Raw genomic sequence first — 25,090 nt, forward strand, 5'->3', positions numbered from 1 at the left:
ACATATAAAGTTTATACACCTAAAGTTTATAGACCCAAAGTTTATAAGTCAAAAGTTTACATACCCGATTCAAATTTGAATTTGAATTCAAATATTTTTTATATATATAATATTTCTACACATCTAAAGTTTATACACCTAAAGTGTATAGACCCAAAGTTTATAAGTCAAAAGTTTACATACCCGTTTCAAATTTAAATTTAAATTTAAATTATATATTTTTTCAAACTTTGTTTTTTTATTTTTTTTAAAATTTATAGTGTAGTAGGAAGAGAGGAATGGAAGGAGGAAGGAGGGAGAGAGGAGTGTACAGGGTGGATGGGGATCGAGCGATCAATCGCCCATTAGCCGGCTCCAGATAGACAGTTGATGAGACATCCTACTATATTTATTTATACTACTTAAAAGTGGAGTCGTTCGTCCTCCCTCCCCCGTATTTAGTGTATACCTCATCAAGCGCATGACAAAACCAATCCTAACTACCAATCTGACTACACACACGTAGTACTCATGCCGGAAAAAAACAGAAAAACAGAAGAAAAAAAAGGTGGTTGCTAAAAAAAATCATGTGTATTACATCCACACCCAGCTTATTCCCACTGGTATGGCCCGGTGGAATGGACCCATTGCAATGCACGAGAATATTACTAGTCGTTCGATAAGAATAGGTCCGTCCAAATCAGTGCCTTCTCATTCCACAACCACAATTCAAACACCGCCTAAAGAAAATGATACCCCTGGTAGAATCATCATCGCTAACCAAGAAAAAAAATAATTGCAGGGGGAAATTATCATGGGTATCAGGTGGAGTCGTGAGTCCATAACTTCACTTCAAATCTAAATTTCCACAAATATTATGTGCATGTAGATGCATTTTCATATATAATTAGTGAGATCAAGAATATGTTAATGGTATTTATATATACGAACCGTGTGTTAGAGAGATCATACTCGTAAATGCGTGAATGTGGTGTGCGTGCGCAAGGGTGAATAGAAGCTCGTATAGTTGGCACGGTGGCTCAGTCCTAAATTGCTCATGTTGGTCTATTCTCTCTTTACAATTTTCTAATTTTGCAAGTTATTGTCGCAAGCAAGAATATTTTGGAACAAAATGGAATAGCCATGTACCTCAAGGGTGTGCCGGTTTGGAGAGACATGCATGCTACGGATACATCGATACTCTTAGTCTAATGCTTACCCTGAACTATATAGAGTCGCTCACTGTATAGATGAAGAATTCCCTAACCTAATCTAATTCTATCATAAAAGACTCTATCCATCTAAATTGCGTACTTGGGGAGTGTTCGGAGGGAGGAGAAAGAAAATGATTGAGAATATACGTAAAATAAGATGAGCTATTAAGATATTATTAATTAGTTAAGTATTAATTATTTTAAACTTGAAAAATAGATTAATACGATTTTTCGAAAACAATTTTCCTGTAAAAAGTTTTCAAAAGAGAATATACCGTTTAATAGTTTGAAAAGTGTGCACGTGAAAAACAAGTGTTTTTTTATTCTTTTGTGGTGCAAACTAGTGCAAGAGGGTGTTAGGCCCATGACAGTTATTTTCATTTTGGCTTGTTAACAAATACAGATGATAGAGAATAATAATATAATAAATTAAACTATTAAGAAAAGCTCAATGAAAACTCGATTTGGACACTGAGAAAGAAAATTATTTCCCAAGCCCCCTCCTCGAAATATTTTACTCACTCTGTCCCAAATAAATTAACTTTTATACATCAATATGCATACACGCTGATTAGGGAATATATGAAGCTTTCATTCATCCCAGTTCAACCATTCATCTCAGATGGTCGCGAAATCCGATTGAATTTCGTTGGAATCATAAACCCTGGGCTCAACTAGAAATGTCACATGCTAATTCATGTTTCCGCTTATTCTTCTTCCCTCATTCATGAATTCAGTTAATATAGAAGTGATTATATATGACGATGTGGTCTTGCTGTCCCCACATGAGACAAATGCAAGAAGAAACTCGAAAATAGCAGTGTCTAGCTAGCCCTCTGGAAAGACTGTACATATATTGGCAGTTGGCAACTTGGCATGATTCAGAAGCACCAAACTGCATGAATACTGTTGTCTGAATCAGTATCTGCTGCTTCACCGGTGCTTCGTTTTCTGCATAATCGATAGAATACTGTTCTTGCTCCTCCTCCTCCTCTCTCTTTCTTTCATTTTATTTTTAGGCTAAGTTCTTGTTCTTGGGCAGCGTTTCGTCTCGCTGCCTATGGACAGTCCTCCCTGCAAGTTTTTGGACAGATCCAACTTCCAATCTCCAAGAAGAACCAAAATCACAGAATCAAGGTAGGACATAGTACACGCTTGAACATAGCAGGATTAACAGCATTATATAACTGCGATTCCAAGATGCAGAAACTACAGTAATCCCCCAGTTCTTGACAGCTGGTGTGGTCTCCAGCTTGAGATGCCACTGAGGACAAAAGAACAGTGGCATCTGCCACCAGGGAAGCAAAGGAGAGGAGAAAAAAAGCATGGAAAATTTTTTGTGATGTGATGTGAGCTGCGGATTCAACCAAACAGCTCCTCCCCAGCATATAAAGTTCGATGGACCATGGTGGCACTATCTGATTTTGATCCCTTCCTGCCGCCTCCAAAATTGTGAACTGATTCACACTCCCCTTTCTTTGCCCTGTTCACTGAAGCTTTCAGATGATTGGTAATCTTAGCGAGTAAGAAATAGAGCATTAACATCTCTTGAGAGTGTACTCATTATTCAGGCCCAGCGAAAAGAAAGTGCTCGCCACAGGCCACAGCGACATATGAATGAATACCTGTTGCCGTCATTTCTTTGCCGACGAATCAAACATTCATACTACGAACAAAGATATACAGTAATAGTAACTAATCTTGGTAAAAGTTTTATAACAAATCATAAGTAAATACTAAGGGAGCGTTAGTTACAGAAAGGAAAAAAAATATTTGTCTTGTAACTATTTTAAAAAAAAATTAGTAACTACTTTAAAAAAAATCTATAGTAATGTTGTTTTAAATCATTACATTAATTTATTTTTCAAGTCTAAAATAGTTACTACTTAATTAATCATACAACAATGACTCATCTCATTTTACGTATTTTTCAATCATTTTTTCCTAGCGATTAACCTCCTCTAAAGATTATGTATGTGTTTGATTGTCAACTACACTTTAACACAACTATAACCCTAAATGTATGGTGGACAAATTGTAAGTCATAAAGTATGACAAAATTGATAAAAAAAATAAATCTGTGACGTGGGGATATACTACACTAAGCTAAGCTAGTACTCCCTCCGTCCTATAATATAAGGGATTTTGAGTTTTTACATATATTGTTTGACCACTCGTCTTATTCAAAAAATTTGTACAAATATAAAAAACGAAAAGTTGCGCTTAAAGTACTTTGGATAATAAAGTAAGTAAAAAAAATAAATAATAATTTTAAATTTTTTTTAATAAGACGAGTGATCAAACAGTACAAGTAAAAACTCAAAATCCCTTATGTTATGGGACGGAGAGAGTATAACGTAACAGGGAACCAATAACAAATTAAACCGTGTCAAGCCAAAATATCTACCACACCGATCGAACACCATGCTTTACTGGTGGAAACCGTGGAATACTGGTACAGCACAGCTGTTTGTTTGTTGCGCTTTTACTCCGGGCTTTTGACCAGGCGAGCGGGCCCCGCAGTAGGGTGGGACCCACGTATCAGTGGCCGCAGGCAATAAAAGTGGGCGCCGCGGCGGCAGCGAGAAGAGCGTGCCGCTTCTCTCTCCTCCTCTCTAGCGCCCTGCACCCTGCACCCGAACCCACGCCACGCGAACGCAACAAAACGGCTTTACTGCGGGCTCTCTCTTTCTCCCCCCCCCCCCCCCCCCCCCCCCCCTCCGTTTCCTCGTTTTAAACGCTTCCCCTCTCCCTGCTGCCCATCCTCCACTCCACTCCGCCTCCACTCCTCCGCCGCAGCATTGCTACCGTCTGAATCAATCATCAGTTCGTCGCAGCGCCGACCACCGGATCAGGTACGGGTACAGCGCCCACCCTCGCGCCACTTTGTGTTTTTGAGTTTTGAGGCTTTTCGCCTGTCAAAAATGTGTTTGTTTGTTTTTTTTTTTGCTCTGTTTGTGTTTGTTTTCTCTCCGCGAGGTTCTTGCGTTCCGCTTTGTTCGGATTAGTTAGTAGCCGCGCCCTGATTATATCTGCGTGTAGTTCGTTTCCGCCCGGTTACTTGAAGATCCTGAAAATTTTGGCATTCTTGGCGTTGCCTCGCGCATTTTAGACCTTCAGGCTTCAGTTACTGAACTCGATTATGGTAACAGCTCACAAATCTTTCTGCACAACTTCGTGTGATGCTCTTAGATTGCCGCTGTAATGCCTTGTGTTGATCTTTCAGTCTAGTAGGTTCTATTTCTAACTGAACTCCCAGCGCGCTACTGTTTGGAAGCAGTGAAGACCGGAAGAGAGTAGAATCCCTCAGGGGAAAAAAAACTTTTCTTTTTTGCTTAAACCCTAAGGACAGGAAGAGCATTAGGCTTATATATGTTAGGTTTGATATTTTTGTTAGCTTCTACATTTCTCGTTTCTGCTGAAAATAGTGGATCTAGTATTGGTAGATTGGTACCACCAGTCTACTGCCAGTGCCATGGTTTTATACTCCATTTGGGTAGAATAGCGCCATACGCACGGTGACACTGGTTTTGATGAGCTTTTAGGTGGATAGAAAGATGTGAACCGCGAGCTCTTGCAAAATCATGACCTAACATTGGTTTTGGAAGGGCTTGCCAGTAATCGATTGTTCGCCGGAATTAAATAATGTGGTCGCTTTAAGTGGGAATTAAACAATTGGGCACCAACCAAGATCTTGTAGTCAGTAAACAATGCTGCAAAGACCGGCATGTGCAATCACTCCGGCTCATCTCCCCGCAAGCATCTCCGTCCTTGCCAGTGCGCCCTAGCTTCCCCTAGTTCACATTTCAGTTTGTTTAGAGTGGTTCAGGTTTGCCTTTTCTTTGCTTCGCTTTTCCTTTCACCTTTGTCTAGTGGTATTCTCTGATCAGGCAGCCTTTCTTTATAGTGGCCATTGCCTTACTTGTTGCACTATGGAGGTCCTGAGAGCCTTGTGCAGTGGTAAGGCTGCTACATTTTTATCCCTAATGAGAATGGGATTGATTTCAATCAATGATTAGCTCAAAACTGTGTGTAGCTGTGTAAGGCTGCAATTATCATTTTTTAGAGAATGGAAAAGTGTAAGGCCGCAGTTAGTCTCTGACTGCTTGAATTTCGAGCTTAAGCATGCTGTCCTATGAAGAAACTTACGCTGACGGCTGACCTAAACGTGCAGTGTCTGACACTACTTAAGAAACCATAGCAGTGCTAAAGTTGTGTGTGGTAATCGTGGGCACCAAACTGAACACCCCTTAGCAACTAGTGTTGATGTGCTAGACTGAATTTAGTTCTCGGTAAGCATACTGCCATACTTTAGTGTTCCATTCAAGAAAGTAGTGCAGCGTGCACGATGTGATATGCTCATCTATGTGGCTAGTATTGAAATATTTATGTTTTTTTTTTCTATTTTTCCTTCTTGCCTCATCTTTCTCTGCTTTATTGATGCCTTTTGTCTTTTACACGTCGACCCTATCATTTCAGATTAACCCTCCTTTAGTTGCTTTGTTTCGGTGACTTTTAATCGCATATTTTAGTTGAAATTAAACTAGCGCCGTTCTTTGGAAGTAGAATTCTTGTCCCTTGTGGTGATTAGATATTGGTAGTTTTATTCCCATGATTTACACACTGCTTTGTGCTGATAGAGAATCTCAGAATCACCTCTTTGGTGAGTTACAAGGCTCAGTAAAGAGATTGGCTGCTAGGCCCTCCTAGAGGAAAAACATGCAGGGTTCCCTACATGTTTTGTAATGATTCGCACTGACCTATTTGGCAGGATAACACCTTTACTAGCATTCTTTAGCTTCTTTTATGAAAGAAAGCAGACTGCACTAATTTGGACAAGAGTTTTCTTAAATCATTAGGCTTTGATGGGTCATTTTTTCTTTTGAAAGTGCTTTGGTCTTTTTCTTGGCATGAGCCTCTAGTGGGGCAAACTGCCAGCTTTATGCTTCCACTACACAGGCATGCTTGTCTGCATAAGTGCATAGCTGCATTTGAAGATCATGGAATGTGCTTCCTTCTGGACTCAGCACACACACATCTGTCGTGATTGCTCGTATGCTATATTCTCTTGAGGGTTTATGAGTTAAAAGACACAATTAGAGTTATGTTTACAGTTCTACTGTTACTTTTCATGATTTTAGCACTGACGTTTTCCATTTTCATTGCAGCAGGACTGGTAGTTACTGATATAAACAGATGCTGATATTGTTCATTTAGTCCAGTTGATTCAGAGACACCTCTTATGGGCTATAAAATTTTTGAAGGTTCTTTGGTTCTACTGTCGTTACTTCTTTTCACCTCATTGGCCGTGGCAGACATCGCCTCTGAGAAGCAAGCGCTCCTTGCTTTTGCCTCTGCAGTCTACCGTGGGAACAAACTCAATTGGGATGTAAACATTTCTTTGTGCTCATGGCATGGTGTAACTTGCTCGCCGGACCAATCACGCATATCTGCCCTTAGGGTACCAGCTGCTGGCCTGATTGGTGCAATTCCTCCAAATACCCTTGGCAGGCTTGTCTCCCTCCAAGTGTTAAGCCTGAGATCTAATCGTTTGATTGGAAGTATCCCATCTGATATCACCTCACTTCCTTCTTTGCAGTCCATATTTCTTCAGGATAATGAACTGTCAGGAGATTTGCCTTCTTTTTTCTCTCCAACCCTTAATACCATTGACCTATCCTACAATTCCTTTGCAGGACAAATCCCTGCAAGTTTGCAAAATCTTACTCAATTATCTACCCTGAACTTGTCAAAAAATTCTCTCTCTGGACCTATCCCTGATCTCAAACTTCCGAGCTTAAGACAGTTAAATCTGAGCAACAATGAGTTGAATGGCTCAATTCCTCCCTTCCTTCAAATATTCTCAAACAGTTCATTCTTGGGGAACCCTGGATTGTGCGGGCCACCTCTAGCTGAATGTTCTCTTCCTTCACCAACATCCTCACCAGAATCTTCATTACCACCACCATCAGCATTGCCACATCGTGGGAAGAAAGTAGGTACTGGCTCTATAATTGCAGCTGCAGTTGGGGGCTTTGCTGTATTTCTGCTAGCTGCTGCGATATTTGTCGTGTGCTTTTCTAAGAGGAAGGAGAAGAAAGATGATGGATTGGATAACAATGGTAAAGGCACTGATAATGCAAGGATTGAGAAGCGCAAAGAGCAAGTCAGTAGCGGTGTCCAAATGGCCGAGAAGAACAAATTGGTTTTCTTGGATGGATGTAGTTATAACTTTGACTTGGAGGATTTACTGAGAGCTTCTGCCGAAGTCCTTGGTAAGGGGAGCTATGGGACTGCCTACAAAGCTATACTTGAGGATGGCACCATAGTGGTCGTTAAGAGGCTAAAGGACGTCGTGGCAGGGAAGAAAGAATTTGAGCAGCAAATGGAGCAAATTGGGAGGGTAGGCAAACATGCAAACCTTGTGCCTCTTCGCGCTTACTACTACTCAAAGGATGAGAAACTTGTCGTCTATGAGTATGTTGCCACCGGCAGCTTTTCAGCCATGTTGCACGGTATGCTTATGTCTTTCACTACTAAATGCTTTACATTTGATTTCTGATATTGATCAATTTTTCCAGGTAGAAATCTAACAATCCATGATGTATCAAAGCTAATTTACAAGCACAAAATGCAATGCAAGCACGCAACCAAAAGTTATTTCTCATTTTTCTCACAAACTTCTGATTAACAGGTATTAAGGGTATTGCCGAGAAGACCCCGTTAGACTGGAATACCAGGATGAAGATTATACTTGGAACAGCGCGTGGTATAGCACACATTCATGCAGAAGGCGGCTCCAAGCTCGCCCATGGCAATATCAAGGCAACCAATGTACTCCTCGACCAAGACCACAACCCCTACGTCTCAGACTACGGGCTGAGTGCCTTGATGAGCTTCCCCATCAGCACATCCCGGGTTGTTGTCGGTTACCGTGCTCCAGAGACCTTCGAATCCAGGAAATTCACTCACAAGTCCGATGTTTACAGCTTCGGTGTTCTCCTCATGGAGATGCTGACTGGAAAAGCACCCCTTCAGTCGCAAGGACAGGACGATGTCGTGGATCTACCAAGGTGGGTGCATTCCGTGGTCCGGGAGGAGTGGACCGCTGAGGTGTTCGACGTTGAGCTGATGAAGTACCTGAACATAGAAGACGAGCTGGTGCAGATGCTCCAGCTCGCAATGGCGTGCACGTCGCGGTCCCCTGAACGGCGCCCGACGATGGCGGAGGTGATCAGGATGATCGAGGAGCTCCGGCAGTCTGCTTCAGAGAGCCGCGATTCCTCCAACGAAAATGCCAGGGAATCCAATCCTCCTTCGGCGTAATGCCTGACGAGCTGCTGTGTGGTTTACTGGTTTGTATGTTTGCAGGTTGCAGCAATTCATTTAGAATTAAGGCTGGTCGTGATGGCCTCTTCAATGTAGCCAGAAGCTTTCAGCACTGGCACTATGTAGAAGCATTGCATGATGTGCAAGTTGATTTGCTGGCTTCTTGACCTGTATTTACATGCTGTGCTCCGGTGTTGGTAACTTGCGTTCATTAGAAATTGTCACTAGGGAGTCTTTTTCTATGGGGAAAGAAAAATCAAGGTAGAGGAGACAACGTGATTGGCAGTTTAGTTCCTTTCTGTTCATGTTTTTGCGGTTGTCTGTCTTCGCTATGAAAAATTGCAAACGAGAAAGCCAAGTAACAGTTGACATCCATAGGTCCAACACTAGGACAAACAAATGGAGCAACAATGCGGCACCGCAGAGATCAGCAATACCAGGGGCAAACATTAAATCGGGGACACCAAAAGGTTCCAATTTGACAAAACAACATTGTATAGCAACCATCCAATCAATGCAATACATCAAATCCAAATGGTCAACTTTCTTCAAGATGCATGGTCATTGTTCAGTGCATTAAACATCTGTTGGAATACCAAAAATTTTCAGTTTCTGTAGAATAAATATGGTCAGTACACCCCACATGGTCAGGAAGGCCTCTTGTGTGTATAACACTATAACTGGGGAACAAGAGCTTCTGCTGCCCCTGAAAAATTGACAGGGGAGGAAGAAAAACTGGTAGTGACACGAGCACACTACCAAGAACTGAACAGAGGTTCCATATCTCTGTTGAATTCAGTGCATCCATCGTATACATCCTCACAATCTTAGCGAGATAACTGTGTGAGCAGAATCAAAACAGGAAGACTCCTCTTTCCAAGAAATACAGATCTCAAGCTGCTTGATGGCATTAATGGAGAATTACTTCTGGTTCACCAAATCAGCACCACTGACATACCTAGCAACGAATGAAATCAACCGGAATGGAGCACCGACGATTGGAGCATCAGAAAATGGAACCTCCTCTGCCTCATCATCGGCTACCGGTGGTTGTGGGTCTTCCTCATGAATCTGTATATCATCTAATGCAACTGGCAGAATTTCTTCGCTTGTTCTTGGTTCATCAAAATCTTGCTTTGACCTTTGATGTGCATTCATGTCAATGAGGCCCTCGGAAGAAACATCATTGATTGTTGTTTCTGGAAGTTGCATTGGAGCTTCTTCTAGATGATTACTAACATAGGCGTTGCTAGGACTGCTGTTGATTGGACTATAGTTATCCACAGAAGTAATTGCTGCAGAACTGTTTACACTTCTATCAACAATCAGTTCATTACCCTGCAAGCAGAAAACAATTACGCTGTATACAAGTATATATGAATTCTGGCGGTTTCCAGACATTTGATATTCTGTCACACTGCATGCGGAGACTCGTACTTCTTACCAAAACCAACAGTCTGCTCATTGAGAACTGTGCTGGTCAAATCCGTTTAATCCATCACATTATTTTCAAAGACCTCAATTATCATGTCTCTATCTTATGCACTAGAATCTGGAAGGACAAGTGTTTTATGCACAAGAGAGAAGAGACTACTGATATCAAGTGGTATTTCTCCCCAGGCAGATCCACTGGAGTGTATAGCGTCTACCAAATTGGACACAGGTGACAAAAAGGAATGTTCTGCATAACATTTACCTTTTTAGTCACGGAGGCTTCAGTAAGAGCAGACTTTGCTTCAAAGACTCCTAATCTTGATGCCAGTTCATCAAAACCTTTTACCAACCTCTGGCTTTCCTCAACAGTATTGTTTGAAGCTTCCTCCAGCACCTTCACCTGCCAGACTTTGTTATTAAATAGTAATATCAGATGATATAAGCAGAACTATGTCTAATGCTGCAAATGAAAACCAAAGCACCAAAGCTTTAAATCCGACATATTCAAAATCGTCACGAATAAATCATGACTTTTAACTTTACATATGATTGAACACCTTTCTGGAGAGGACAAATATTTGGCCACATGTTGCAGATTACATAATACACAACAACCTATCAATCTTAGTATTTAACTAATCATTTGCTTGCTTGAATCTTAACGGGATATCAAACATTAACTACAAAGAAAAAAAAACACAAATAGTTGGATTTGTAGTTCATACCTGTACAAGCAGTACTTTATTTGTCTCCTCCAGTCCACTTAATCTCTCTTTAAGAGACGTCTGAAGAAAAGGAGCAACATGTCAGCCAAAAACAGATAGGAAGGGCTTTGGATGCATTTGCTGCAAATACTAAATAAAAATTGTAAGAGAACAAGTGATTCATGCATTACCTCCTGATGAGTTAAGGCATCATTGATGACCTCTATGGACCTGACTTTGTTATCCAAAGCTACCTGAATGAAGTCAGAGAACAAAATTTACAGGACGAAGCCACGAATAGATAACAACAAAAGGAGCACAGCGGTGTTTAACAGTTATAACAAGATTTAAGCCTGACGTACTTCCAGTTCCCACATGAGGGGCTAAGACACTTCAAATATCAGGGGGAAGTTAATGTAACAACAAAAAGAAAAATACAGACACTTTGGGTTCTATAGTATCAAGTGAAATGAAAGAGGTGCTTACTATCAGAAATGTTTGTTTCTGACCACACTTTGGCAAAAGAAGTGTGGAAGCCACATCTTTTTTTCACAATTATTAGTTACCCACCCTTGTGGCAAGTTTGGAAGTGTGACAGGACACAACTGTGGCCATGAATGAAATGCCAGACATACTTGGTGAGACTTAGCTGTGAAGTATCATAGTGAAGACGACATAATTTGTTGTTCATAGAGGCATAAAAACACAAATTGGAACTAAAATTAATCTGCAAAATTCAGAACTCCTGCATATAGGCAGGACTGGTATGTCTACCCACACGAGCAAAGAAATCATTAGAATAAATAAATATATACCTCCTTCTTAATCAGCACATCATACCCATACTGTAAATTATTGAGCTTTTCCTCCAAACGGACCTAGAGATTGGATCACAAGACAACATTTTAGCTAGATTTTTAATTCATATCACCTGTCCATTCACTTTGTGACATGGCAGAAAATCTTGGGTATGAAGAGTAAGGTAGTTTTTCTAGCTATATTGGTTGAATGAATTGCATGTGGTTGCATCCAGGATTCCAGGGCATAAACATACCTCATTCTGTGCATGATAATCCACTTTGTTATGCAACTTTTCAACCTCAATCTCCATGGAGCTCTGCAGGAAAAAGAATGAGAAAATATTTCTTACATGACATTTCTATGATGGCCAAAATAGCATTTGTTCACATTTTGCAACAAACCATTTGATCCAAAGATATAAACATATGGACACAAAATAATGTACCAAACATGTATTATAATTTGTAACTTAAGTCTTTAACATGCAAAACAGCAAATGTCATTATCAACAAATGGAGATGCCTGATTGAGGAAATGAATAGATGAAACAAAAATGCTTCATTCGGCAAAGCACAAATCACAGGATAAAACTGTTAGAACTCGGAGAAGTTAATCTAACATTGTTTCACACATATCTTCTCGTTTCTGTTTATCAGCACATGAAGACTGAGTGTTGGACCATGAATTATTATCAAATAAAAATTTGTGGTGTCGAGACATGCCTCGTAGTTAGGAAAAAAAGTGAAAGTAGGTTGGTATGGAGATATTTAAATTCTATACATGTTATTTTATCGTACTAAGGTACCAAAAATATGTTTCAGACCAATTGGCCAACAGCAATGGTATATACTATAAATACAAATGAGTGCTATGTATGTCAACCACAAGTGCCGATAGCCAGATACAAACCATTTTTTGATGCCACAAACTCTTCTCATCTTCCAACTTCTTTATCGTATCATGTAATTTATCCTGCATTGGCAATATCTGAGGTTAAAAGATGACATGATCGAGAAACATGACAGCAGGTAAGGCAGTGACGAGCTCAACTATTGGCGCATGGTAGGTGGCTAAGAATGGGTGATAGGAAGAACAGTGAAGTGGTTGCAATGCAACCGGACAAATGCAGGGAGGAGACTAAGAATACAAGAGGTGGGAATGATGAGAAAAATATGGGCAAGGGGGAGAAAAAATGACACCTATATGGTCTTTGCTCACTGTATGGGTGATTATGGCTGCACGTGAAACTAATCCAACAACATGGAAGCATGCCCAAGTGATATCAGAGCACCCTTTTTTTTGCATTCCCAAAAGAAAATTCACATTGCCAACTTTTAGCATTAATGTCAAACCTACTAATGTATTGTTGCACGGTAAAGAATCTAATGCAAAAAATACACTGTCAATTCAAGTGGTAGGAAAAGCTGCTTCCACTAAGCTTTGTAAGCTACGAACTTTGCATAAGAATACGGTAAATTTATAATCTAATAATTTACAGATACTTACAAGCTTTGCTTCATATAGTCTGTGCATGTCAAGCTCCACGGTGGAATCTGACATCTCAACACTCCTCTGATCAGCATGGGCTGTACTACTGACTTTGTGATTTTCATGTGTCATGGCAGGGTCAAGGTTCTGAAATGGAATCCCCTCTCCAACAGAGGACATGACATCATCAGTGTTTGTGCTATCATGATTTGCCTGTCGATCTGGCTCATGATTCTGGTACTGAGGAGCTTCCTCTCCAACAGTGGACATTGCATCATCAGCATCAGTGCCATTATGATGGTCATTAGGGGCTGTCTCATGATTGTGGGACTGAATGGCAGCCTCTGCAGTGCTGGACGTTACATCACCAGTGTTCTTCCCTTGGTTCCCCTTCTTCTTCTTGTTCCTCTTCTTTTTAGCATCCATCTCCGGTTGCAAACCCAAGCCCTTACAATACTTTATCTACCTACTAATACAACAAAAGATATCAACTTACAACCACATTTAACAGATTAGCTGTTTCATCAGGTAAATGTCATGTTCTAGAGACGGATAGCCAATCTATTACTGACAAAAAAAAAGTTTGTGCACCAGTTTTAGCTCCCAAAATCATAAATAAAAAAAATCATTTGCAACTAAAACGTATCTGATATCTCTACGATAAGCACATTAAAGTAAACATTCCATTTTATTGAACTGACGCCAACATAAGGCCAGAAATTCTAGCTGGGAATCCACGCGCTACAGACAACCGGAACCATGTCCATTCTATATCAACAAAGCATCTACCCAGAAAACTCAACCGCTATAAAAATTTACGGAGGGGCGCTGCCCTAAACAAGACTAGTTAGAAAAAATACCGAGAAATGCCGGCGGAGCGAGAGCTAACCCTAGAACAGCCGCAGGCCGCAGCCTCCGCCACGAATCTGGGAGGCTGGGGATTTGTTGGGTGGAGGAGGGGGGGGGGGGGTGGGAAAGCTCTCACGAGAAGACTTTTTGGGGGAAGCGAGGCGAGCGCGGGGTGGAGATCTGCGTCTCTTGGGAAGGAGGAGCGCGGAGGCGTAACTGCCGGTGGCTTTGTCGCAGGCGGCCACGCGCCGGGCACGCGGCACGCCTTCCCCTTCCCGGCGCGGTGGTCGGTGCGACCCCTGCGCGCTACACGTGGCATGTCCGAATCTCGTGACGTGAAAATGGGCCTGGGCCTTCTTGGCCCAGCCCATAGTAGCGCTTACCCCGCTCGGCCCATCACACGCGGCGCCTCTCTCTCCCTCTCCCCAAAACCCTCGGCCTCTTCCCCCTCCAGGCTTCCTCCTCCCACTAGCTTTCTCCACCGCCGCTCTCTTCGCCGCAGCGGCGCCGCGCGCAAACGCCCTCCGCCGCTAACCCTAGCTCTCCATGGCCCCCGCGGACGGCGGGGGAGAGCAGTCGCACAAGGCGCACCGGCAGCACAAGTCCGGCGCGAAGGCGAGGAAGAAGAAGGGGAAGGGCAAGGGCGGCGGCGGCGACGATGACGGTGGCGAGAGGAAGAACCCGAAGGTACGCACGCACGGGCGCACGGACAAGTGAACGGGCTTCATGTTGGGTTCTGTCTGGTGGGGGGCGTGAGGCTGTGAGCTTCCATGGATTAGGATTTTGACGCTCTGGCGAGTGTGCTATCCGGGTGGTAGCTGTAGGAGTTGGTTCGTTTAGGTGGCGATTAAATGTAGCTCGTGGCGATCCTGTTTTTCGTTCATGCGGATATACTGCGCGGTTCCAACTTGTTCCAGAAGATATACATCTTGCTTATCACGATGAAGTCTCATTTTCTCGGTTTTCTATTGGAGAAATTGGAACAATATTAATTTGAGCATCTGATGCAAGCCATACAGATTGGATATTGTAAACTGTGTTTAAATCTGTGCTAACAGCGTTGCTCTGTATTAATACAGTGTTATAGTCCAGTGCAATTAGCTTAAAATGTAGAATTTAGATAGCATTGAGTGCCCGTGCTCGTATTATTAGCAAGCTATTGCAATAGATGCATTTATTTATTTATGCTTTGGTGATATTTTCTGCCGTCTATATGTGGAATTTTATGAGTTTGGTTGGAGGTCATGTGGTCACTGGCTATGATCCATGCTTTTTAAAGAAAAATGGTAAATATCCTCCTTAAAAAGGACACGGTTAGATCTCTGTAACTAAATGGTTCTTTACACTGTGCAAACGAACTCAACAACTCAAGAATGGTTTGTCTATCTGTTTAACCTTTTCCTTCTCTAGTTTTGGAGTATTTATTTTAATAGGTTACCATTCCTTGTCCCAGGCTTTTGCCTTTCAGTCAGCTGCAAAGGCCAAGCGTCTACAAGCACGATCGGCTGAGATTGAACAACGTCGTCTTCATGTGCCAATTATGGATCGCTCAATTGGTGAACCACCACCTTTTGTTGTTGTAGTTCAAGGGCCTCCTCAGGTATGCTCTGCCACCTGGAGAAGATGATGTATGTGGATTGTTTTCTGATCATTACATTATTTATCAGGTTGGGAAGTCGCTGCTGATAAAATGTCTAGTAAAGCACTACACGAAACAAAATTTGTCTGAAGTCCGTGGTCCAATCACTGTTGTGTCAGGTTAATGAACCCTCTGAACCTTGTACTTGAGGACAATCTATATTGTTCTTCTGAACAATTGAATTATTGTGAAGATATGAAACTAATGTATGCAATTTTTTCATCATGTGCAGGTAAAAGCAGGCGCGTACAGTTCTTGGAGTGTCCAAATGATATCAACGGAATGATTGATGCTGCTAAAATAGCTGATCTTGCTCTGCTGCTTATTGATGGAAGCTATGGATTTGAAATGGTGTGCTGTTGAAGCCTATATTTTCACAAATATTTCTAGCTTAGGATGTAGTCTGAAATATGTTTTTTCGCCCTTAGGAGCACATCCCCGATAAAAGTTTCATCTTATACATTTAACTAAAGTTCCATTACTAGCAATTAAAGTGCTGTCCATTACTGCCTACCACTCCTACTAGTGATGGAGCTGACATACTCTATTTATTATGCTGATCTATTCACTGCTTTCTATCCGCGTGATTAATTCCATTTATGCTTTATTGTACTACTGGCACCTAAATAACTGCTTGTTTTCAGGATACATTTGAGTTCCTAAATATAATGCAAGTGCACGGATTCCCCAAGGTGATGGGAGTCCTTACACATCTTGATAAATTTAAAGATGTAAAAAAGCTTAGGAAAACCAAGCAGCGCCTGAAGCATCGATTTTGGGCTGAGATAAAGGAGGGAGCAAAACTTTTCTACTTGTCTGGTCTCATTCATGGAAAGTAAGTTGGCATAAAGCTGGTATTTCTTCCTTCAGACTCTTTGTTTGTTCTCCCTCTGTCCACAAATATAAGGGATTTTGAGGTTCAAGTTTTGTACACAAATATAATGGATTGTAGAGTACTACTTGCCCATTCAACCATCCCTCATGTAATTTTCACCCGATCTTACTTCCAACCACCTCTCATTTAATAAAGAGCATCACAGTCTTTTCCCTTCATCCTTAAAATCTCTCCAAAATAACCTAGAATCCCTTATATCATGGACGGAGGAGTGGTTATAGCTGAACTATCAATCGATACTTATCAGTAAACAAATCTATGCTGATTTAAGCTCACCATATTAGCAGGGAGTTACTATACATTATCTTTCTTCATGCTGCAGTTATAAGTGAGAATGCTTGTTTTTATGTTCTTTTCATTTCTACTATTTGGTCATTTAGTGTAGAAGTTTCATTTTTTGTCTCATGCAGGTACACGAAAAGAGAAGTCCATAATCTTGCAAGGTTCATCTCTGTTATCAAGCCTATCCCACTGAGTTGGAGGATGGCACATCCTTATCTGCTAGTCGATAGATTTGAAGATGTAACTCCTCCAGAAAGTGTGCGCTTGAACAGAAAGTGTGACAGGAAAATAACATTGTATGGCTACCTTCGTGGCTGTAACATGAAAAGAGGGACAAAGGTGTTCTTCATCATCTCTGGAACTTAATGTTAAACTAACCCACGATTCTACTTTGTAGCAGATAGATGTTATTTAACTTGTTACTTTACTTAATGTTAGTACATGATTTTGGGTCCCTAGTTGATCTTATTTGAACAGCCTTAGTAAATATGACAAAATTGAGGGTGAAGATAATGACATCTTATTTTACAGGAAGCATGAATTTACTGCCAATGAACCTGATGAATCTTCAAAAATTTTTTAATTTTGAAAAATTAGCTAACAGAATGTGTGGCACTATCTACATTAATTATGCTTCAGTCTGGTTGGCAAAACTGAAGCTAATTACTTTTCCTTTCTGTGAGGAGAAATTCTAAGTTCTTTCATGTCTGACTATAGTGCCCTAAACTTTTGGATAGTAAAACACAATTATCTGTGCAGGTACATATCACAGGGGCAGGTGATTTTAGCTTGTCTGGGGTAACAAGTTTGGCAGATCCTTGCCCATTGCCATCAGCTGCAAAGAAGAGAGGACTACGTGACAAGGAAAAGCTGTTCTACGCGCCAATGTCTGGCCTTGGTGATCTACTGTATGACACAGATGCAGTTTATATAAACATCAATCCTCATCTTGTTCAGTTCTCAAAGACTGATGAGAATGATGCATCTAAAAAGCAAGGTATGTTTAAAGTATAAACCATTCATAATGATACTAGGCACCTCATTCCTTCATCCTCTTTGCATTTGAAGTTTCTTGAAGTATGTTGTTTAGGACGATAAGGTCCTGAGGACTGTGCAATGCACAAACATACTTTAATAGACAAGACCCATCAAGTTGAAAACTCACTTTACTTATGTTTTCTTGTCTATTTATTTCTTTGGTAGAGTGGTGTGCAACCTGAAAGAATGTTTTGGCTTTGAAAGTTTTTCAGTGTTTTCTGAACTTGGATTGCAAAGCAAGGCACACACTGTTACTGTTACACCTGTTCCTTGTGCCTGGAAGAGATTTTAGCAAATAAAAGAAAATCTAAGAGTTAGATCTTTAACAGATTATTTGTCTATTTACCCTTATAGTATCTGTCCGGTTTCATATATTCACATTTATCATGCAATTTTAGCTTGCCATCAAAACACAAGTAGGAATATGTATCAGATCTATCATAGAAGAACTTCCTACAATAGATGCACGCTTGTGCTTGAATGGAAGTAATTTTAGTTTTGTTGGCTAGAATCCTGCTCTAGCTTTTCTTTTGTCTTCTTTATGTATGGCCATCCTTTGTTGTTTGCTAGATTACTGACTTATCATCGTACAGGGAAAGGACAGGATGTTGGTGTAACCCTAGTAAAAACACTTCAGAACCCCAGATATTCCCTTAATGAAAAGTTGGATCAGAGTTTTATAAATTTATTTGGTAGAAAGCCTGCTGCTCAGTCCGAAGACATCTCTGGCAACCAGAATGATCAGGGAGATGCTAATATTTTGGAAGAAGCAGATGGTAATAACATATGCAACGCAAACACATTGGAGAGCAATGATCATTCTTACTCTGAGTGCTCCAGCGATAGTGAACATGATAATGATGAAGCAACTCAGCAAAATGACCATGAAGTTGGCTTGAGAGAAGAGGTGGAATTTTGCAATGGAAGGATGAGGAGAAAAGCTGTATCAGCTAATTTTAAAGATGATGACGATGATGAGGTTTTTACCATTTTCCTTTGTTCTTATTAATTAATAGTTCTCTTGCTCTCACATTCTTTTTTTTTCTTGCTCTCTTACTCTTAAGTTCCCTGTTTAGTTTTGTTTTGCCCGATGTAATCCATCCAGGAAACACATGGCTTTGCATCACTACTCCAGACCAAGAAATTTGACATAAAACACTATGCAGTTGAATAACATTATGTTAGCACAGCTATTGGCCATTCCTAAGTCACCAGTTGTAGTTCATGTCTCAACATCATTTGAAGTGTAGAACAATGATATTTTTTGAATACTTATCATACATAAATATTAATGTTAAATATTTACGTTAATATTTAACACTAAATATTTACTTACAATATCTAGTTTGTTTTAGCACCGTATTAACATAAATATTTGCAATGTGTACTTTGATTTCTAGTACAACTCACTAATATTACTTACAGATACATATTTGGAATAGTTAGAAGAACACGTTTTATTGTAACCCTTGACTTCTAGCACAGCTTCTATTCGCCTGGTATACTTCCAAATTACCTCATTGCGATGAACCATGAACCATGATGTGGTACTTTGCTTTTAATTCTTTTACATGTCTACAGATTTTCAATTTCAAGCTTTTAAAGGTATTTCAACCTTGGTCTACCTTGTAGGGTGCTGAAGAAGATGACGTTGACAGTGAAAATTCTGGTGATGACCAGTTATCTGAAGGTTCCGCAGATGACAGTGAAGAATCACTTGATTCAGGTACTACTTTGCACACACGCACGCACTTACTCACTTGGTGTAACATCTTTTCGTTGATGGGGAGCAAATAGAGTCTTGCTACTGTTAATTTAGCATATACATGGGATCCCATAGGCACCACCTATATCTGTACCCATCACCTGTGATCCACTCGACCTGCACATAAAATCATGTTGCTATTTTATTTGCTGAAGTAGTTAGCTCTGCAACTGAAGAGCATTTGTGTTTTTCAAATCTAAAACTCTTTTCTTTTGGTATTCTAGATGATGAAACTGAGAACAATTCAAAGTGGAAAGAGTCCTTGCTTGCTAGAACACTGTCCAGACGGAGTGCCAATCTAATGCAACTTGTATATGGCCAAGCTTCAAAGAAGCTGGATGAAGGAAATGACAGTAGTGCAGAAGAGAGTTCAGATGAAGAATTTTTTGTACCAAAAGGACAAAAGAAGGTAATGATGTGCTAATACAGAATTGAAGGAGAAGTTATCCTGCACTTTGACTGCAATACACACTACTCATGGCATTTATAGTTAAGATACATACAGGAAAGGATATGATTTTACCCTTCCTTTGCTGTATAGGCTAACATTGTATATTCCCTTATCTATGGTCAAAGGAACTGAAATTAGCTAGGTGCATTGTTAGGTTTCAGATCATCTTTGTTCTTTCTTGTACTACCTCCATTTCAGGTTATAAGACTTTCTAGCGTTGCCCACATTCACATAGATGTTAATGAATCTAGGCACATAAGTGCCTAGATTCATTAACATCTATGTGAATGTGGGCAATGCTAGAAAGTCTTATAATATGAAACGAAGGAAGTAATAATCTGCCTTTTAACTTTTTTTTACAAAGGTGGGTAGACTGCTTGGTAGTTAATAAGACCACAGAGCCCTCCTAGTTTTTTTTATCTGAAATAATAAAGGACTGCTTTCTATCCTTACAGCAAGCAAAGAATGAATCAACAAGCTTTGATGATATGGATGCTGAGGATTACTCCAAGTTTTTTAAAACTGAGCTAAGAGATTGGTCTGACGAAGATCTCATCAAGAGCATTCGTGACCGTTTCGTGACTGGAAATTGGTCAAAAGCAGCTCTAAGAGGACAGGAAATAAATGAAAACGATGTGGATGACGAAGAAGTCGATGGAGATTTTGAAGATCTGGAGACTGGTGAGGTGCATACAAGCAAGGCATATGAAAATACTTCAGGAAATGGAGGTACTCACAAGCAAGATGACCTTGCTATGGAAGAAAGAAGACTCAAGAAGCTCGCACTTAAGGCAAAATTTGATGCAGAATATCCTTTCTTACATTTTTCAATGTTTTTTTTCTTTTGTTTGTTGTCAAATAATTTGCTATCATTTAAAAGGGGAATTGCTTTTATGGTCCACTCTGCACTGCATGTTTAATTCTTCTTTTGCTGCCCCTTAGACTTGGTTTTTTTTGTCTCCGTGGCCTGTTTTCTTTTCCAGGTTATCTAGTCTAAGTTCTCATTTGCTTTTTTGAGCGTACTTCACTGCATGCACTTACTTTCTGATTCCTTAACTTAAACCTACATATGATGGATCTGATCTCTCCGGTGAGGAAGTTGATAATGACACAAAGAAATCGAAACGAGAAGAAACTAATGGAGGGGGCTATTTCGATAAGGTATGTCATAGAATCTTTTGCTTTTGTTTTGTTGGAACTCTTGTATTACCTGGTTATTGAACCATCACATTTTGTACCTTTTCAGTTAAAGGAGGAAATTGAAATTCGCAAGCAAATGAATATTTCCGAACTCAATGATTTAGATGAAGATACCAGGGTAGAAATTGAAGGGTTTAGGACTGGTTCTTACATCAGATTAGAGGTACATGGTGTGCCGTTTGAGCTAGTTGAATATTTTGATCCTTGCCATCCCATTCTCGTTGGAGGCATTGGCCTTGGTGAGGAGAATACTGGATATATGCAGGTCAGCTATTTTAATTTTCCTCTCCTATTTGCTGTATGAAAAAGTTCAGTGTTCAGTAATTGTAGGAAATAATGGATGCAGCAGTGCAACATACATGCATCGCCATTCAGTGTTAGATCAAACAATTTTTGCTTGATAGTTTAAGTGGTTATGACATTCTGGGATTTTAAAATGATGCATCATATAGGAGTACATCCTTACTTCTAGCTGTCAATATGTAATTTAACTATGAAATAATGTTCTTGGGTACTCCCTCCGGTTCCATATTAATTGACATTTTGGACAAGGTTAAGGTCAAACTTTTTTAACTTTGACCATCAAACTTTAAAAATATTTAGTTTAAAAGAACTAGAATGACATATATAGATTTTTCTTTTAAAGCACTATAATAAAAATAAACATGCATTTATTTATTATATATATTATAGTAGAAAAATAAGGTCAAAGATATATCTTGTAGACCGTGTCATTGTCCGAAACATCAATTAAAATGAAACCGGAGGGAGTACCTTGTTGCTTCTAAGCTAGATATTCCCATGTGAATTGGAAGGAAAATTTAAAAAACAATCTCTAGACCACTTATTTGGTGGACCCAGAATAAAACAGTTTATGTGTAACATATTGATAAAATATACCAAGTATAACAGTGTTTCTTTGAACGTTATGATAATTCAAGTGGATATTATGTTGCCAGTGGATCGCATTTACCTTTTTTCACACTTCATACAGGCTAGCCTGAAACGACACAGGTGGCACAGGAAAGTACTGAAGACAAAAGACCCAATTATTGTCTCTATTGGTTGGAGGCGTTTCCAAACAACTCCTGTATATGCAATAGAGGATCGAAATGGTCGGCACCGCATGCTCAAATATACACCTGAGCATATGCATTGCTTTGCTATGTTTTGGGGACCGCTTGCTCCACCAAAAAGTGGTGTACTGGCAGTCCAGCATCTCTCCAACAGTCAGGTGGGTTCAATAATTTATATTCATTTGTCCATATATTTTCAGTGCTGCTGCTTCTGAGCAAACATCATAATTGATGGCGCTGTCAGACTAGCATCTTTTAGGACTTGCTTAGATTCATCTAGATGCAGAACCTCCCTAGAATGGATATTAACCTTATTCTTCCATTTACCTTGTAGCATTCACATTTACTCTATTAAAGTGTTTGCGCTGACATTCTCTTTCCCAATCCTTGCACATCAGGTACCATTTAGAATTACTGCAACAGGCTTTGTTCAAGAATTCAACAATACTGCCCGAATCATGAAGAAAATCAAGCTCACAGGTGTACCGTGCAAGATATTTAAGAAAACTGCCCTAGTCAAAGGCATGTTCACATCTGACTTAGAGGTTGCTAGGTTTGAGGGTGCAGCTATTCGGACAGTAAGTGGAATCCGAGGGCAAGTTAAAAAGGTAATACATGAGATCCTATGCTCTTTTTCTTTAACAATGCATGCCAACAATGAATCAATGCTTGTACATCAACAATAAGTCCCAACCATATGAAATTAAGTATTATTTCTCAGGTTCACTTCTTTGGCCTTCTATTGAGGCCTTGTTTAGTTCCCAAAAAATTTTGCCCAAAAACATCACATCGAATCTTTGGACACATACATGGAGCATTAAATATAGATAAAAAAACTAATTGCACAGTTTGCATGGAAATCGCGAGACAAATCTTTTGAGCCTAATTAGTCCATGATTAGCCATAAGTGCTACAGTAATCCATATGTGCTAATGACGGATTAATTAGGCTTAATAAATTCGTCTCGCAGTTTCTAGGCGAATTATGAAATTAGTTTTTTCATTCGTGTCCGAAAGCCCCTTTCGACATCCGGTCAAACGTCCGATGTGATACCCAAAAATTTTCTTTTCACGAACTAAACACACCTTGAGTACAATATGTACGGTATAATTCTGAAAATAAGTAACAAAAGGACTCCATGAGAGCTATGAGTTGATAATTGATTTGAATCTGTAAACAGATTATTGATAATAATAAAATATACAGTTGCCATTTTGCCATGAAAGCACCCCCCCCCCCCCTCTTTGCAGTATATGCATGTTAGCAGAATGGATTTTATTTAGTCAATGTGTGCTCAAGTAATTATTTTGGGTGTTAGGTCAAGGAAAACGAAAGCTCGATATGGATCATAAACTCTGAAGCGTATGTATCGATAAATTTTGGGTAATTCAAGTGTGCGCATTAAAACAAATCTTCCTTTTATTACAGGCAGCAAAGATTGAACCAGGAGATATGCCAAGGAGAAAAGGGGAAAGTATAGACGGGATTGCAAGGTGCACATTTGAAGACAGAATTCTTATGAGTGACATTGTCTTCATGCGTGCATGGGTCAATGTTGAAGTTCCCACCTACTGTAACCTTGTGACAACTGCTCTTCAACCCCGAGATGAGACTTGGCAAGGCATGAGAACTACTGCTGAGCTGCGGAGGGCACATAATATTCCTATACCGCACAACAAAGATTCAGTTTATAAGGTTCTCTGAGCGTCGAAATCTTTTGTGTTTATTTTTCTTAATATCATGCTCATATCATGTTATCTCCAAATGGCAGCCCATTGAGCGGAAAGTGCGGAAGTTTAATCCTATAGAGATCCCTGCAAAACTGCAGCATCTACTTCCTTTTAAATCTAAACCGAAGGATACGCCCAAGCATAGAAAAACACCAGTGGAGAACAGGGTCCCTGTCCTTATGCAGCCCAGTGAGAAGAAGACACATGCAGCCATTCAACAGTTAAGGCTGCTAAAACATGAGAAGGTATTGTTCATGCTACAGCAGCTTGTTCTGATGTCAATCGCTGATATAATGTGTGCTCATTATTTGCCCGATTTTTCCAGGCAAGGAAGAAGAAATTGCAGGATGAGAAGAAGAAGAAAGCATATGAGGCGGAGAAAGCAAAGTCTGAACTTCTAACCAAGAAGCGGCAGAGAGAGGAGAGGCGTGTGAGGTACCGAGAGGAAGATAAGCAAAAGAAGCGAGCCCGCAGATAACTGAAAATAGTAAGAGACCTGCAGGCATAATGAGTCCCAGAAATCTCCTGAGGCACATCATCCAGAGCATATGGTTGCTTCAAACTAGCTCAAGTTGCCGCCTCCAGAAAAAAGAGGCTCGGATTGACAGCAGACGAGGTCTGATGCCTCGGCATATCAAGCTGGAGATGCAGAACAACTTGGTATAATCTGGGCCGGATTCAACTAGTAGCGTCTTTTTTATGCAGCTAACCAGTTTTGCTCCACCATGCTGCTACGAAAATTTTGTCATCCATGTAACTGATGATTTGTAGCTCCCAGGTGAAGTGGGAGTGAATATGTTAAATTATCAATCTTAGGACATAACAGTTGCCCATTTTCAGGCCTATTAAAATTCTGGAGCTAGGGGACACTGAGTTGTCAGCATTGGATTTATTGGTACTACTGTATGACAAGGACGTGATTTTGATAAATTTGGTTCCCGTTCTGCTCGCAACTACATCCTGTACAGTTTGGCAACACTACAAAAGCAGAGAAGAATTTCTTCTGTGTAGCTAACAGTAATGGATCGGAGGGTACTGGTAGAGATCATGTGTAGTTGTGCTCCTAATCCTATCGCTCATCTGTCATTTTCGTCCCTTTGGGCTAGGAGTTCCACGGATGTCAAAAGCGACCCAACTCGGATACGAGAGACGGGAAGGTAGTGACGGTGCGTGTCACGCTTCCTAACGTTCCCAATGCATGTTAGTCGGACCCACG

General features: G+C 40.3%; 3 protein-coding genes across 6 annotated transcripts; 2 read left to right on the top strand and 1 right to left on the bottom strand.

Moving 5' to 3' along the window:
* Positions 1 to 3,900: 3,900 nt before the first annotated feature.
* On the top strand, positions 3,901 to 8,880 carry LOC127766773 (probable inactive receptor kinase At5g58300). 2 transcript variants are annotated; one of them, XM_052291914.1, is made up of 3 exons: positions 3,901 to 4,048; positions 6,362 to 7,708; positions 7,888 to 8,880. In XM_052291914.1, exons 2-3 carry the CDS (start codon positions 6,436 to 6,438, stop codon positions 8,517 to 8,519), a joined length of 1,905 nt encoding a protein of 634 aa, XP_052147874.1. In that variant the 5' UTR covers positions 3,901 to 4,048; positions 6,362 to 6,435; the 3' UTR covers positions 8,520 to 8,880. The 2 variants fall into 2 exon arrangements, with proteins under 2 accessions (XP_052147874.1, XP_052147875.1); XM_052291915.1 differs by having other exon boundaries at positions 3,911 to 4,048; positions 6,365 to 7,708.
* Positions 8,881 to 8,994: 114 nt separating this feature from the next.
* On the bottom strand, positions 8,995 to 14,024 carry LOC127766776 (uncharacterized). 3 transcript variants are annotated; one of them, XM_052291919.1, is made up of 9 exons: positions 13,839 to 14,024; positions 12,968 to 13,415; positions 12,371 to 12,433; positions 11,715 to 11,777; positions 11,476 to 11,538; positions 10,852 to 10,914; positions 10,682 to 10,741; positions 10,219 to 10,356; positions 8,995 to 9,860 (listed from the first exon to the last, which is right to left on the bottom strand). In XM_052291919.1, exons 2-9 carry the CDS (start codon positions 13,373 to 13,375, stop codon positions 9,444 to 9,446), a joined length of 1,275 nt encoding a protein of 424 aa, XP_052147879.1. In that variant the 5' UTR covers positions 13,376 to 13,415; positions 13,839 to 14,024; the 3' UTR covers positions 8,995 to 9,443. The 3 variants fall into 3 exon arrangements, with proteins under 3 accessions (XP_052147879.1, XP_052147878.1, XP_052147877.1); XM_052291918.1 differs by having other exon boundaries at positions 13,810 to 14,024; XM_052291917.1 differs by having other exon boundaries at positions 12,968 to 13,418; positions 13,810 to 14,024.
* A 223-nt stretch (positions 14,025 to 14,247) lies between these two features.
* On the top strand, positions 14,248 to 24,818 carry LOC127766771 (ribosome biogenesis protein bms1). Its single transcript, XM_052291912.1, has 18 exons — positions 14,248 to 14,485; positions 15,252 to 15,398; positions 15,466 to 15,556; positions 15,670 to 15,788; positions 16,082 to 16,272; positions 16,743 to 16,953; positions 17,374 to 17,611; positions 18,246 to 18,631; positions 19,285 to 19,378; positions 19,642 to 19,826; positions 20,324 to 20,676; positions 20,936 to 21,029; positions 21,115 to 21,333; positions 22,063 to 22,302; positions 22,543 to 22,752; positions 23,573 to 23,839; positions 23,916 to 24,119; positions 24,200 to 24,818. The coding sequence occupies exons 1-18, from the start codon at positions 14,345 to 14,347 to the stop codon at positions 24,350 to 24,352; spliced, it is 3,543 nt and encodes a 1,180-aa protein (XP_052147872.1). The 5' UTR covers positions 14,248 to 14,344; the 3' UTR covers positions 24,353 to 24,818.
* The last annotated feature ends 272 nt before the right edge of the window (positions 24,819 to 25,090 follow it).

The sequence above is a fragment of the Oryza glaberrima genome, chromosome 3, assembly GCF_000147395.1.
Source record: "Oryza glaberrima chromosome 3, OglaRS2, whole genome shotgun sequence".
Lineage (NCBI taxonomy): Eukaryota > Viridiplantae > Streptophyta > Magnoliopsida > Poales > Poaceae > Oryza > Oryza glaberrima.